This window comes from Echiichthys vipera, assembly GCF_963691815.1.
Source record: "Echiichthys vipera genome assembly, chromosome: 5".
Classification (NCBI taxonomy): domain Eukaryota; kingdom Metazoa; phylum Chordata; class Actinopteri; order Perciformes; family Trachinidae; genus Echiichthys; species Echiichthys vipera.
Window position 1 is genome coordinate 5,102,710 of NC_139830.1, and position 14,791 is coordinate 5,117,500.

Genomic DNA, 14,791 nt, shown 5'->3' on the forward strand with positions numbered 1-14,791 from the left:
TGACTGTTGAAGCTATTTCCTCTCCGCGTTTTCAGTTTCATTCTGAGTTAACATTGCAAAGGTTGATGTGATGCATTCCTGGGCAGTTAGTAGACTTTGCTTTCTAACATATTGGGATAAGAGGCAGGTTTCACTTCAAATTCATGTCTGTCAGTGGACCCACATATTTGAACTATTTAACTGAATACCAACAAGTAGCAATATCCAAAACTACTCCAATAGACTCAATCATTTTCTTGAACCAGAAAACCGTGTGCTAGTATTTGTTCAATACAATATTTAATGTCACTGATTAATTGATTACTCTAAGAATCGCCCGTAGGTGTGAATGGTTGTCTGTCTCTGTTCGTCTCTATGTGTCCTGTGATAGACTGGCGTCCTGTCCAGGGTGTACCCCGCCTCACACCCGATGTCAGCTGGGATCTGCTCCAGCCCCCCGCGACCCCGACCCCGGGATAAGCGGTTGAGATGAATGAATGATTGATATTGACCAATTCTGTCTACATACTGGATTTGTTCTGTGTCGAACTGTTGACCAATATATTTCATTGCAACCTTTTTGGAAAATTTAAGGACCTTTCTAAACAAAGGTTCCCCAACATTATGGGGCGACTGTGGCTCAGAAGAAGAGTGGATCGTCCTCCATTCGAGAGATTGGTGGTTCGATCCCTACGTCCAGATGTCGAAGTGTCCTTGGGCAAGACATTGAACCCCGAATTGCTGCGCATGGGTGTGTAAATGCGGTGTGAATGGTTATATTAGATTAGATGGTATGCAGATGTCCACTACACATCAGTGTGAATGGGTGAATGTGACAAACACTGTGAAAGCGCCTTGAGTAGCCAGAAAACTAGAAAGGCGCTTTATAAGTACATGTGTCCAATTGCCATTTACAAGTCCAACATTGTGACTGCACACATTATTACCCTCTCTCCGTAGCAGTTACTAGTTCCATAACACACCAAAAAAAATCATGTTGAAACAGGCAAGAAATGGAACAAAGACAGATCTTTTCAACAGACATTTTTGCCCAGAAATGGCTGCATGGGTTCATGTGTTTGCAGTGGGATACGTGTTGCACAAACCTGCACACATCTGGTGTTCGATGCAAGTTTAGTCTTGTGGTTGACGATAAGAGTGTAACTACAATGCTGTCTTGGCTGCTCAACAGGAGCATGGAGCAGGATGATGATGATGATGATAATATCTTCAGCAGCAGGACCCAGAGACGGCGTTTCAGGTACACCAACATCTTTTATCTCGGAGTAGATGGTTTAAAAAGGAGAATCTGCAATAAAAAAAAAGAAATGGCCTTGCGTGACATGAGTATATTAGACAGCTGTGTGTTCATTTACTTTCTCCAAAACACATCCACGATGACCCCCGACTTTGCTTCACAGTGTTTGTTTTCACAACAGTCCCATCTCTGTGTCTCAGCTGGACATGCAAGACCCCCACTCCAAACACACCAGCAAATACTGCAGCCCAATACTGAAACCAGCTCCACTCGTGCGTTCTTTAAGCCTCCACCTGGGCTTGCAGTCTGAGACGACTGTGCAAAACTAATCTATTGAAGCGGAGGTTCAGCCAACCAAATATACATGTGAAATACATATTATTATGGCAGCCCACACTCCAGTCTTTGTTAAGGTAAACATTTACGATGGATTTAGTTCTAATTGCCCGTACACTCTCCTTTAATCCCCTGTAATTCAAATCCCCATGCACCTACTCATAATCCTCTTTGGCTGCAGAAGGGATGTAATTGAGCCTCTTTTCAGGTGTGTGCGTGTGCTTGCGTGTGTGTGCGTGTGTGAGTGAGATTGTATGTGTGGCCACCCAACTGCATCACCAGACAGAAAAGCATCCGGGGGTCCTTTTGTGAATGAACGTCAGTTGTGGGCAAGTTATGCCACAATTTACCTGTGCACTGTTAATCCCTTGGAGGTCATGTAAATACAAAATCACATCAAAATGGGATGAGACCAAGCTCCCATATTACAATGGTGTCAAAGATATGTCAATTTAGCAAACTGACTGGTTCATATTTTGATATTTATGTTCAGCAAAGATGTAAAATCAAAGCCCCTCATTTCTTATCTGATAATGTTGCTGGTGTTATTGCTCTGCATTTGTGTTGGTGCGTGAATGCATCATGGTGAACCGGTGTCCCTTGGTGATTTTCTATTGACTGTGATGAGACAACATGACTGCTCTTACATGTTGTTTCTAAACATGCTCCATCATTATCACTTCCTGTTGTAAACAACTTGCAAGTTCTTAGCTGCGTCAAGTTAGCCAGCGTTGGACGAACCGTACAGGAAGTAGATACATGGTCGTAAACGTGAAAACGTCTTATTGTTTCTTACTAAAATAGTGCAACTCGGCAAAGTACCGAAACAACATTGTGTCAGAATGTCACACTTTAGGTGTTATATTAATGTATTCATTTAGAGACAATTGGCCCCTGCCACCATAACTCCTACCCTTTGTGGTTGTTTTGTTGCCCTGTAGTTGTTTTGTATCTCTTTGGGGGTCATTGGATGTCTTTTTGTAGTTGTTTTGTATCTTTTTGTGGTCAGTTTGTGTCTCTTTGTAGTTGTTTTGTATCTCTTTGTGGTCAATTTGTGTCTCTTTGTAGTTGTTTTGTATCTCTTTGTGGTCAGTTTGTGTCTCTTTGTAGTTGTTTTGTATCTCTTTGTGGTCAATTTGTGTCTCTTTGTAGTTGTTTAGTGTCTCTTTGTAGTTGTTTTGTATCTAGTGGTCATGTGTCTTTTTGTAGTTGTTTTATATCTCTTTTTGGTCAATTTGTGTCTGTAGTTTTTTGTGTCTCTTTGGGGTCATTGAATGTCTCTTCGTAGTTGTTTTGTATCTCTTTGTGGTCATGTGTCTCTTTGTAGTTGTTTTGTATCTCTTTGGGGTCATTGAATGTCTTTTTGTAGTTGTTTTGTATCTCTTTGTGGTCATGTGTCTGTTTGTAGTTGTTTTGTGTCTCTGTAGTTGTTTTGTGTCTCTGTCTTTGATTTGTCTCTTTCTAGTTTCGTGTATGTGGTATATTTGACGTCTCTTGGTAGTTGTTTTGTCTCTCTTTGTAGGCATCTTTGTGGTCATTTGTCTCTGGTCATTCTGTGTCTCTTTATGGTTGTTTTGTGTCTATTTGTAGTCATGTTTTGCCTCTGTCTAGTTTTGTGTCTGTGATCATTTTATGTCTCTTAGTAGTTGTTTTGTAGTTTAGCATCTCTGGTTATATTGCCTACTTTTGTGTGTATTTGTGTTCATTTGTTCATTTTGTGTCTCTCTATGGCTTTTGCCCCTTTTCATAGTCTTTGTAAGTCTCTTTATGGTGTTTTGGCTGCTGTTTTGCATCTTATTGTAGTACTTTTGGTCTCTTTGTAGTCATTTCAGGTATCAACTCCAGAACTGCACCACAGCGTCAACGCGGGAACTAATTTAGATTTATTTTGAAAGTCTACCGGAAGCTCGCCTTCTGTCAGTTAGCTTGACTCGCAACGCAACCGCTCGCTTCGTGCTCGGTTGTTTGGTTTGAAGGCGGGGTTCAGACCATTAAAGTCCTCTCTTGAATCAACGGTGAGCTCAGTAGTAAGTCTCATTTTCACGGGAATATAAAGACGGAGTCGTTTTTCATTTAAATCGCGGATTTTCTCGTTTTTTCTCGGTCGAAAAAGCGGAATAAGTAACGGTTAACTCACCAGTTTCACCTGCGAAGAGACGTCACCTCGTGATAGGTGAGTTAAAGGACCGTCGTTTTTTTTAACACTAATTTAAAGTATATTCAGCTAATGTTGCTATTGTAACACGTTCAGGGGTTAAAACATTACCTAGCTTAACTGTGTTGGGTCAGAAGTTGCACCATACACGTTTAAACAAATAAAGAAATAAACATTTAAGTAAGGTGGGGTTTGTTTGACACCACCCAACTCAAACCTACCACAAATATATGTTATTTGTGTAAGTTTAAGTTGCGTTAACGTGACTTTTATTACAGTAGTTATTGTGCGCTTCACATCCAGACAGTCCCTGCTGCAGGGCTGATGTTAGGTGCATTAATGTATGAGAAGCATGGTGCTCACATTGATTGCTTTTTTGTCATTTGTTTCATTTATTTTATTTGTTTTTGGTGAACACAAACTATCCAGGAGTCTCAAATTATCATCATAAATATTAAACTTTTTTATCATATATATATTTTAAGAAAATGTTTATAATTTGACAGTATTAGAAATATATATAATATAATATAAATTATTAGTATAAGTATTAGAAAGAAACGCATAAAATGCATATTTTACTGCCTTTTTCAGAGGTTTTTTGAGAACTAACCAGCAAATAAACCCTGATGGCTATTTTGACCAATACGAAACTTAAACTTGTGCACAACTAACACTGAAACTGTGGAAAAATAAACCGCGATTATCAGTTATCAGCTATTATTTTACTGCCTTTTCCAGAGGTTTTTGAGAATTTAACCTGCAAATAAACCCTGATGGCTATTTTGACCAATACGAAACATCAACTTGTGCACAGCTTACACTAAAACTGTGGGAAAATAAACCATGATTATCAGTTATCAGTTATTATTTTACTGCCTTTTCCAGAGGTTTTTGAGAACTAACCAGCAAATAAACCCTGATGGCTATTCTGACCAATACGAAACATCAACTTGTGCACAGATTACACTGAAACTGTGGGAAAATAAACCACGATTATCAGTTATCAGTTATTATTTTACTGCCTTTTCCAGAGGTTTCTTGAGAACTAACCAGCAAAATAAACCCTGATGGCTATTTTGACCAATACACAACATAAACTTGTGCACAGCTTACACTGAAACTGCGGAAAAATAAACCATGATTATCAGCTAGCACGTATAATAAATCAAAGAGATGTGATACGTTTCCTTTTTGGCTGGCTCTTGTGGCTATTCTGCTTCAGGGAGTTTGGGTGCAGCAGCCTGAATCATTTCCCCTAAAATGGTCAGACATAATTTGATTTAGGCTATAATTAAAGTGAAGGAAGAGCATTGTTCCTGTAGGTAGTTGTCCTAATATTTAGACTGTGTGTGTGAGTAAGAATTAGTCAGATCCTGCAGCCCTGGGTAAACTGTTATGTTGCCTAAGGACAAGCGAAGGGGCATGTGATCATTGTAGTTACCCATGATGAGTCATATGAAAGGGATATCCAACTTTCTTGGGGATCATTTTAAGGAATGCCTGTTGTTGTTGTAGGTGGATGTTGTTCAGATGGTTGGTCTCATAATGATGATGGAATATTGATGATAATGATCAGATGTAAATAATACATGCTACAGATGAGACTGCCGTGGTTGTTGCACCAAAATGTGTCCATATGTGTTTTTTTACCAGGTGCTGGAGTTGATGATGAAGCACCTCTCGTTGTTGTGCCTGTATGCACTGGTGACCTTGTTTGGCCATAAGGGTGTGCTTTCCCAGTCTCCCTCCTACGGTGAACGGGGCTCAGATCTGGGCATACAGGTGTTTCAGCAAGTAGTCCAATCCAAGCCTCTGGAAAACGTGGTGCTTTCTCCCCATGGTGTAGCTTCTGTCCTTGGGATGTTGCTACCAGGAGCCCACGGAGAGACCCGGAAACAGGTCCTCAGTGGTCTCCGTTACAAGAAAAACGGTAAGGACTCTCTGCCAGATGTAATAATAATACATTTAATTTGTAAAGCGCTTTTCAAGGTACGCAAAGATACTTTACAAAATACAATAAGAAACCAACGCGTTAAAAACAAGTACATTAGGAACAAGTAAGCTATGGTAAAACAATTTAAAGGCTGAGTATGGAGACTGAGCAGAACACCGCCATCTAGTGTCTCAAGATCGTAGCTGCAACAACAAAAAATTATTCCAGCACTTGGGTTGCCAGGTTTGTCAGACCCGGCCCAGTAGCCTACAGTAGACCGGAGTTTGTTTGAGTCTGTTTGAACCCGTCCCCTCCGACAAATCACACCGTAAAAACAAGGATTGCAGAGGAGATTGACTGACAGTTAGCATTAGCCGTTACAGCTAAGTAAACACTCCTTTATCTTAGTCCATGGAGTGAATGCTTGGCCTATATTGACTCTTGTTTTTGCCCGTCTCGGGTCACTCAGCTGCTGGGACAAATAACGCCACATTCACTGAGGCTCCAGAGCAGCTGCAGGATTGGCAAACGCCATTTCACCCAGTGCCAGCCTACAGTAGCTGCACCCAACAACAGACAACTCTGGCAACCTGCAATGCTGGCCACTATTGGCTGGTACAATGTAAACAGAACGTGACAGAAAGTCATTGTTAAACCCGTCAAAATAAAAATAAATACTGTAAAATATTATTTAGAATATATACTTGAATTCTCTACCCCTCAAAATGTCCCGTGGGTGTATTATTATTATTATTTTTGTAATATAGCTTTTTAATAAAGATTCTACATATAAAAGCAGGCACATTTAGAAACATGTGAAGCGGAAAAAAATCAAATGAAACAGGGAATTATTGGAGGTTAAAGGCAATTGAAGTTTGAAGGTGTGCTGGTCGGTGAGGGGGGTACGGTGCTTGCTCCTGTGAGGTAGGGAGAGGAGGTTTGTGTCCGATGAGCGCAGGTCACGGAGGGGCGGTGGAGCAGGTCAGTGAGGTAGGAAGAGACCTGGTTATGGAGGGCTTTGTGGGCGAGGCAGATATAATTTTGTAGATTAGCCCTCTACACAAACTGCAGTCAGATGAGCCTTCAAATATTTTTGTTCAACCCTGAGTAATAATTGATTTGCACTCTGCACAGGCCCGTATAGGATGTTGAAGAAGCTGCACAAGACCTTGACAGCTAAGTCCAACCAGGACGTCGTGCTGATTGCCAACGCCATGTTCAGCCAGGAGGGCTTCCCCATGGAGGCGGCCTTTGTGTCCGCCAACAAAGCCAACTTCCAATGTGAGAGCAGGAGCCTGGACTTCAGCAACCCGCAGGGGGCAGCGGATGAAATCAACGAATGGGTCAACAACAAGACCAAAGGTAGGAGTCATGGATGAAGGCAGCAGCTGGATACGTTCCTCATCGCCATAGTAAAGGGAGGTGTGAGCATGTCATTTCACACAGTTATGACTTTTTTGTCGTTGTAAAGTTGTAGACCGTTAGCTTATTTTAGAGTATGTACATTTTCTGTGTTTTCAGATAATAAAACTGCAACCAAGAGATTCTTTATTATATTATGAATTAGGAGCAAAAAACATTTGTACTACATTAGAAAAACTGCATGTTTCTGCCCAAAACTGTCTGGATTACGATAAAGTTGGCATGTTTGTAAAAGGGAGACTCATGGGCAACCACAAAACCCATTTTTATTCAGCTGTCTTGAGGTCAGAGGTCAAGGGACCCTTTTGAAAATGGCCATGTCAGTTTTATCAATGCATTGCTTTGGTTATCCAGCTTCGTACTATTCGCTTTACAACGGAGCCCACTACAGCCTCTTAAAGGCCGCAATGCCAGCTGAAATCTCCCGTGGTCCTGCAGAAGCTTAATTAAAAATCAGTACAGTACCACAAAACATAATATGGCAATATGTACATTTTTTGTACTTATGTGAGTCGTCCTCCATTCGAGAGATCGGCCGTGCTATCCCCCGGTCCACATGTCAAAGTGTCCTTGGGCAAGACACTGAACCCCGAATTGCTCCTTGTGCTGCGCATGGGTGTGTAAATGTGGTGTGGAGGATTAGATTTGATGGTCTGTAGATGTCCACTGCCATCAGTGTGAATGTCTATGTGAATGGGTGAATGTGACAAACACTGTGGAAGTGCCTTGAGTAGTCAGAAGACTAGAAAAGCACTATATACTACAAGTCCATTCACCATTTACCATTTACCCTATACCAATACCAACCCTTTCAAGCTGTCTGAGGGGTGTTTAGGCCCCTGTATACTTACCTGCAAGTGTGTTTATACATCACATATTCAACGTGCTCACACTGAACTGAACTGCGTAGACTGGTGTTTCCTCATATGATAATGCGTGTTTTTACTTCCTCATCTGTGCTGAAGGGAAGATGAAAGAGATGACGTGTTTTTTCTTTTTTCTTCATCATCAAAGATTTCTGATTGAATAATGTTCCCGTGTTGCATATTTATCCAGGTCACATCCCCAGCTTGATCAAAGCAGACATGCTGGACTCGGCTCTGACCCGTCTGGTCGCTGTCAACTCAATCTACTTCAAAGGCTTGTGGAAGTCTCGCTTCCAGCCCGAGAACACCAAGATGAGGCCCTTCACCGGGGGCGACGGAAATGTATATAAAGTACCAATGATGTCCCAGCTGTCCGTCTTCAGCATCGGTGAGCTGCGATGTGTGCAAGGGTTTTTCAATATTTCTAATTAGAGCAGTTATTCAGTAATCATATCATCGAGTTGCTCACACACACACACACACACACACAGCCAGTGGTTTAGACGCATCATGATGATGCTTACGAGATGTTCTTTATTACATTTCACCACTAAATGACACTTACAGATACTTAGTGTCATGAAGGTAAGGTTCTGACTTAGATAGTTGCAGTTAGAGCTGCAACAATGAGTTGATTAATCATTTTGAGTAATGTTTTTAAAGAAAATTAAAGTCCAAATTGTCTGATTCCCAGATTCTTAACTTCACTCCTCTATGAAAACTGAATATCTTTTGAGTTGTGGACAAAACAAGACATTCAAGGACATCATTTTGGGCCTTGGGGAAACACTGATCACCATTTTCTGACTTTTTAGAGACCAAACAACCAATAGATTAATCGAGAAAACACTCAACAGGTTAATGGACAAAATCAGCTGCAGCCCTGGTTACAATATTCAGATTGGTTTACGTTAATTGGACGGATCAGAAAAATCATTGTTATCGGTGATTATAGCCAAATGAGAAAAGTCAAGTAAAATGACACTAATAATAATAATGTGATAAATACAAGAGGAGGAACTCTATAATAGCCTTCAGCTAATTTCACCACTAATTATAAGAAGTCTCTCCTCTATTGTAGACATGCTGTGTTGGTGGGTAGATTGTTGAGGCGTGTTAAGTCATGGATTAGTGGGTTTTTTTTATATAGTAGTACAGAATGAGTGCCAGACAATAACTTTTAAAGGAGTTTCCTGGGAACAAATAAAAGTTACTTTTGCATTTAATTCTATATTAAACATTTGCAGAGTCAGTTCTTTACATATGACTTATCCTTTATTGTTTAGTTGGTTAAAAACACCCACACTGTGCCTTTTTAACTCAACATTAAGTTGGTTTATATATCTTTGAGCAGCCACTGCATGTCTGATCCAAACTGCACCAAATGGAGCTCTCCGCACAAATGGACAATCAGACGCTGCAGTTTAAATCGTTGGACTGTAGATTTTAACGATTACGTAGTTTCTATTTAGTTTGTTTTTCTGATGCAATCGCAGCCGTTGCCAGTTTTCTGACTCATGGATCAGCTTGTGTCGAGTTGTAAGGAAACGCAGGCCTAGACATGCCACATCCGTAGGGCATTATGTAGTCCTGTGTGAAATTAAACGACACACTAGTCAGTCGTCTATATTTAGAAGAGCTGTCAGAATGCCGTGGGCAGATTCTGATGCAGCGCCGCAGTTAAACTAAGGCTGCGTTCAGCTGCGAGGCACAGATCACGTCTTTCCTCAGTGTCCGGCTGTGTGTTGTGTAAATAGTCTGACAAGTCGATTGGGTTCCTGTCCCTAAAGTACCACACCTCGGTCATAAAGAGTTTGTTGCAGCCCCAAATCACTCGGCTGTGGCTTGATACAGTTATTTCTTATGGCTATAATGGGATTTACTCCAGAACTTCATGTGCCATGATTTTAGTTTAATGGCCATATAAAGTGTGAAACTCTGTGCAGGCACAGTTGAACAGATGTTTGTGGCATGAGGCTGCTTTCTTTGGCAAACTCTCACGTCTCAGTTAAAGTGTTTGTTTGTTATTCTTATTTTGCAACTAAGTGCTTTACTACTAGATGGAAATGTGTTATTAAGAAAGGTAAAACACCCTCACTGTCCAGCACGTTGAATGGCAACTTTGAGCAATATTAACATTGGCTGATATGCAATCTATGGCAGCACTTACGGTTTAATACTTTAGGACTTAGCGATCACCTCGTATTGTGTTCTTATATTGATAATTTTCTTATTTTAAAGTTTGTTTTTTTTCTTCTTATTGATTGATTGATTGTGTTGTGGTGTGTTTACCTTGTTTATTTAACATCAACCTGCCAAAGGGACTAGAGATTGAAGTAAGTTAGTTGGCTATAATCTTGCACATTTACATGTAAATGTTAATTAATCTGCACTGCCCCTGTTTTCAAAAAATGTATATCTGAATGGAGAGAAAAGCTCTCTATAATGCATCTTGGAGGGCTGAGTAGAGGTCTAAAAGAACTCTTTATTACCATAAAAAGTGCTATTTTAAAAGTCAGCTCTCCTTGCTGAAACTAAAAACCTGTTCAAGGTGGCCTTTTTGCATTTGCTATGATAAACATCTGCTGTCTGGTAGTAGGTCATTTTTTGAGGAAGAATGTGTTTGTCAGGAAATGATGCATTTTCCGTTTCTAGTTTGTTTATACAAAATAAAAAAGAAACGGCTGCAATGGCCCATCTGGTCGGAGTAGAGAGACAAAGAAAAGGGTGTCCTGGTTAAATGAAACAATTAACCCATAACCTCTCCTCTTCTTCTTCTTCTGCTGCTGCCAGGCATAGCCACCACACCTCAGGGACTGAAATACAAGGTGATTGAGCTTCCCTACCACGGCAACACTATCAGCATGATGATAGTTCTGCCCTCTGAAGAGGACACGCCCCTGTCCCGTGTTATCCCTCACATCAGCACAGCCACAGTGCAGAGTTGGACCAAACTGATGCACATGAGAAAAGTCCGCCTTCTCATCCCCAAGTAAGACACACATACTCACGCAACAGCTCAAGCAACTTGTGTGTCTGACTGAATGTGACAGTAACACTGTTTTACGTCTGTAGGTTTACTGCGGATGCTGAGGTAGATTTGGAAGCCCCCCTTTCAGCGCTGGGAATAACAGACATGTTCAGTCAGGACAAAGCTGACTTCAGACACATCAGTGAGTGAAAGCACAGCCAGCCCAAACCCAAAAAAGTGACGCACTGCCTCAAAGTATTTACAATCGGTTTATTGGGATGAGAGGAAGGCGAGCGTTGTTGGCTGTTAAATGCCAGAGACACTAAGAAGCAAGAATTGTGTCTTAGCTGTCCGGTGTGAAAAAAACAGAGTCTCTGGCTGCTCTCTTTCTTTCCCTCGCCGCCTCCCTGAGTGATGAAACCACAAGAGCTCCAAATGTAATGCTCTAGTGCCATCATGTGGTTTAAAGTGCAAATGAGTTCATAGGATTACTCCAGAATCCAAAACAGACAGACAGGTGTGGGTATTTGCCCGAGTGCCATCATGTGATGTAATGTAACAGTCATTTAATACTTTCTTTGACTTATTTACTCAATAATTAATCAACCAGGCACATTTTACCACCACATCTGATTATGTTCTTTACACTTTAAAGTTTATTATTTGTGTCTTTAAATATTTATTTATAACTATTTATCATTTACTTTTGGAAATCACGTGAAGCAGCTGTTTAAAAGAGAAAATTTGTCACTTTAAAAGCTACTTCACCCGTTATGAACACCATGCCGGGAGTGGAGTTTTCATTAAAACAAAATGATAACTGTCGTGCCAAATGAATCCCATTCCTAAATTAGCGTATGACCACTCACTGACAGACAATGTAGCACTTAAAAGGCTTCCACAGTTCAGTAGCTGTAGTGGGTTTTCTTAGACATTACTGTATTGCCGACGATTTTCCAGAGATTCTCTACGGGGTTTAGTTCAAAATTGCAGCTGATTAGGACTTGCAGTGAAGGTATTGCATGTTGCTGAAGGAGGACAGACAGCAGTGACTGAATAAGTCTAAAGGGAAAATTAACAGCTATTGTTTCCTCAGGCGCTGAGCCGGTGCATGTATCAAAGGCGCTCCAGAAAGCCAAAATTGTGGTAAATGAAGACGGGACAAAAGCAGCAGCTGCCACTAGTGAGTATTTGTTCAGTTAGCCTTGCCTCGGAGCCAAAAACACAAAGCTGTATGCTCAGTTAATGAGACTGTATTGTATAACATACTGAACATTAACATACTGTGTATGATTAGAGTTTCTGACATGTTTACTTTTGTGTTTAGCTGCCATTTTGCTGGCTCGGTCCTCTCCACCTTGGGTTACAGTGGACAGACCTTTCCTCTTCCTCATCAGACATAACCCGACAGGTACGGCCCTCTATTTCCATCTGGGTTTACATTTTTGAACTTCACTATAGTCAGAGTTGGGTCAGATTACTTTGAAATGTAGTCACTTACCAAATACAGATTACATGGCAATTTGTAATCTAAAACGTCAAAGTCAAAATCAAACATTGAAGATGTACACTGAGTACTAAAAAATGGAGGCAGCCACAAATATTTCATCTCATCTCATCTTCAGCCTCTTATCCGGGGTCGAGTTGCGTGGGCAGCAGCTTTAGCAGGGGACCCCAAACTTCCCTTTCCCGGGCCACATTAACCAGCTCTAACTGCATTTAAACTCATCTTTATTGATAGTTATCAATGGCAAGAAGACAACGCACAGGCTGACAGGACATTGTTATTATTCAAGATTCAAGATTCAAGAAGCTTTATTTATCCCCAGGGAAATTATTGTGCAACAGTTTCAATACAAAGGTGGGAAAGGATCAGAGTAACAATCAGCATAATAACATAAATCAAATCAAAATAAAGCTAACACCAGATAAATCAAACAATTACTAATGTGACAGAGTGCAAGGGACATTGTGGTTAAAAGTAGGTTTATACAATACACAACAATACACAGCGTGCAGTTTAGCAGCATGTTGAAATAAAATAAGTACAAACTAAATAAGTGAGAAGGAGCGATAAGTGATAACAGTGTTAAAAGGGTAGCAGCATTTCCCTCAGAACTAAGAGACAGTAAAGTACAGTGAAGTGTAGCAGCATTTCCTACTGAGGTAAGTTACAGTACAACTAAATAAAGTGATATCTATTTTTACACGTACAGCACTGCAATGATAGTGAGCTTTGGGCTTTACATCACAGACAATTTCTTCGAGTTGGAATTAAACTAAACTTCTAAAAAAGGAACAAACAAAGAAACTGTAGCTTGACTATGATTTGTCTCTGTCCCAGGTACCGTTCTGTTTATGGGCCAGATCAACCAGCCTTGAGCCCAGCCGTCACTGCCCCACCTCGGATCAACATCACAGGCCAGCATGGAAAATGCCTCTACACTGAGACACACACACACACACACACACACACACACACACACACACACACACACACACACACACACACACACACACACACACACACACACACACACACACACACACACACACACACACACACACACACACACACACACTTTGCTGTAGACTTATGTACAGTGTGGATGTTATTTGTTTTAAATATTGCTTTTTACGTTACCCATCTTGCTGTAACGCGTAACGTGCTTTATGGAAAAAATGTTTTGCAGACTAAAATTTTCAGGCTGTTTTTTTTAATTTTTTGTATACTATTTTTGAATTTCTTACATTTTTAAAAGACTTTGAATGTCAGTTGTGTATTTTCTCAACTCTGGAGTAGGATCATCAGTTTATTTATCATGTCACCGCCTCGAGTCACGTCACTCCAGTCCCTTCTAAGTTTCACTCCTAAGTTACGGCGATGTTCATAACAACTCGAGCGCCTCGCATTCAGCTACTTTACAATGATTGTTTCCCTCACTGAGGAGGTCTGCTGTTCTCATACTTGCGTCATATTTGATCAAATAAAATACACATATTTATAACATCAAGGATTTTGTCTTATTTTACGTACATGGGAATGTTTGTGTTTTCTGTTCTGTGTTTGCATTTTCAATTATAACGCGCTCACCTACAGAGATCAGTGACAGTGCTTCAGAACAATTCATTCAAGCTTCATTTAGCAACTGTTCAACTACAACCATGGTGTTTTCTCATCTCATCTCATTTCATCTGCTTATCCGGGGTCGGGTCGCTGGGGCAGCAGCTCTAGCAGGGGACCCCAAACTTCCCTCTCCCGGGCCACATTAACCAGCTCTAAGTGGGGGATCCTGAGGCGTTCCCAGGCCAGTGTGGAGATCTAATCTCTCCACCTGGTCCTGGGTCTTCCCCGAGGCCTCCTCCCAGCTGGACGTGCCTGGAACACCTCCCTAGGGAGGCGCCCAGGGTTCATCCTTACTAGATGATCCTGAACCACCTCAACTGTTTTCTTTCAAATTTGATTTTAAATGATTTTGGTCTAGAGCAACCTTTACTATCAAAAGAGCCATTTTGCCGCCTCTTCCAGCAGATAACATTTGTCTGGAGCAGCAGTAGCTCAGTCCATAGGTGACTTGGCTGGGAACTGGAGGGTCGCCGGTTTGAGTCCCTGTGTGGACCATAAATGGAGCGTGGACTGGTGGTTGGAGAGGTGCCAGTTCATCTCCTGGGCACTGCCGAGGTGCCGAACCCCCAACTGCTCGGGGTGCCTGGCCCCTCGCTCTAACATCTCTCCATTAGTTGCATGTATATAGGTCCTGTGTGTGCATGTGTGTGTATTTCGGGCCTGTGTGTGTAACATGAAAATTAATAAGAGTGAAAATTGAATTTCCCCATTGCGGGACAAATAAAGGAATTCTTCTTCTTC

The 14,791-nt window shown here is 41.1% G+C and overlaps 1 protein-coding gene across 1 annotated transcript; it reads left to right on the top strand.

Moving 5' to 3' along the window:
- The first annotated feature begins 3,533 nt into the window (after positions 1 to 3,533).
- serpine2 (serpin peptidase inhibitor, clade E (nexin, plasminogen activator inhibitor type 1), member 2) lies at positions 3,534 to 13,931 on the top strand. The gene is made up of 9 exons (XM_083913509.1): positions 3,534 to 3,746; positions 5,385 to 5,661; positions 6,799 to 7,026; positions 8,143 to 8,340; positions 10,746 to 10,944; positions 11,028 to 11,125; positions 12,020 to 12,106; positions 12,251 to 12,334; positions 13,268 to 13,931. Exons 2-9 carry the CDS (start codon positions 5,397 to 5,399, stop codon positions 13,303 to 13,305), a joined length of 1,197 nt encoding a protein of 398 aa, XP_083769635.1. The 5' UTR covers positions 3,534 to 3,746; positions 5,385 to 5,396; the 3' UTR covers positions 13,306 to 13,931.
- Positions 13,932 to 14,791: the final 860 nt, after the last annotated feature.

What these genes read in the sequence shown, in the direction of transcription:
- serpine2 (XM_083913509.1), top strand. Translation starts at nt 5,397, where the DNA reads ATGATGAAGCACCTCTCGTTGTTGTGCCTGTATGCACTGGTGACCTTG. An exon ending in AGCTGACTTCAGACACATCA is followed by an intron (nt 11,126 to 12,019) that starts GTGAGTGAAAGC and finishes TTGTTTCCTCAG; the next exon opens with GCGCTGAGCCGGTGCATGTA. An exon ending in CATCAGACATAACCCGACAG is followed by an intron (nt 12,335 to 13,267) that starts GTACGGCCCTCT and finishes TCTCTGTCCCAG; the next exon opens with GTACCGTTCTGTTTATGGGC.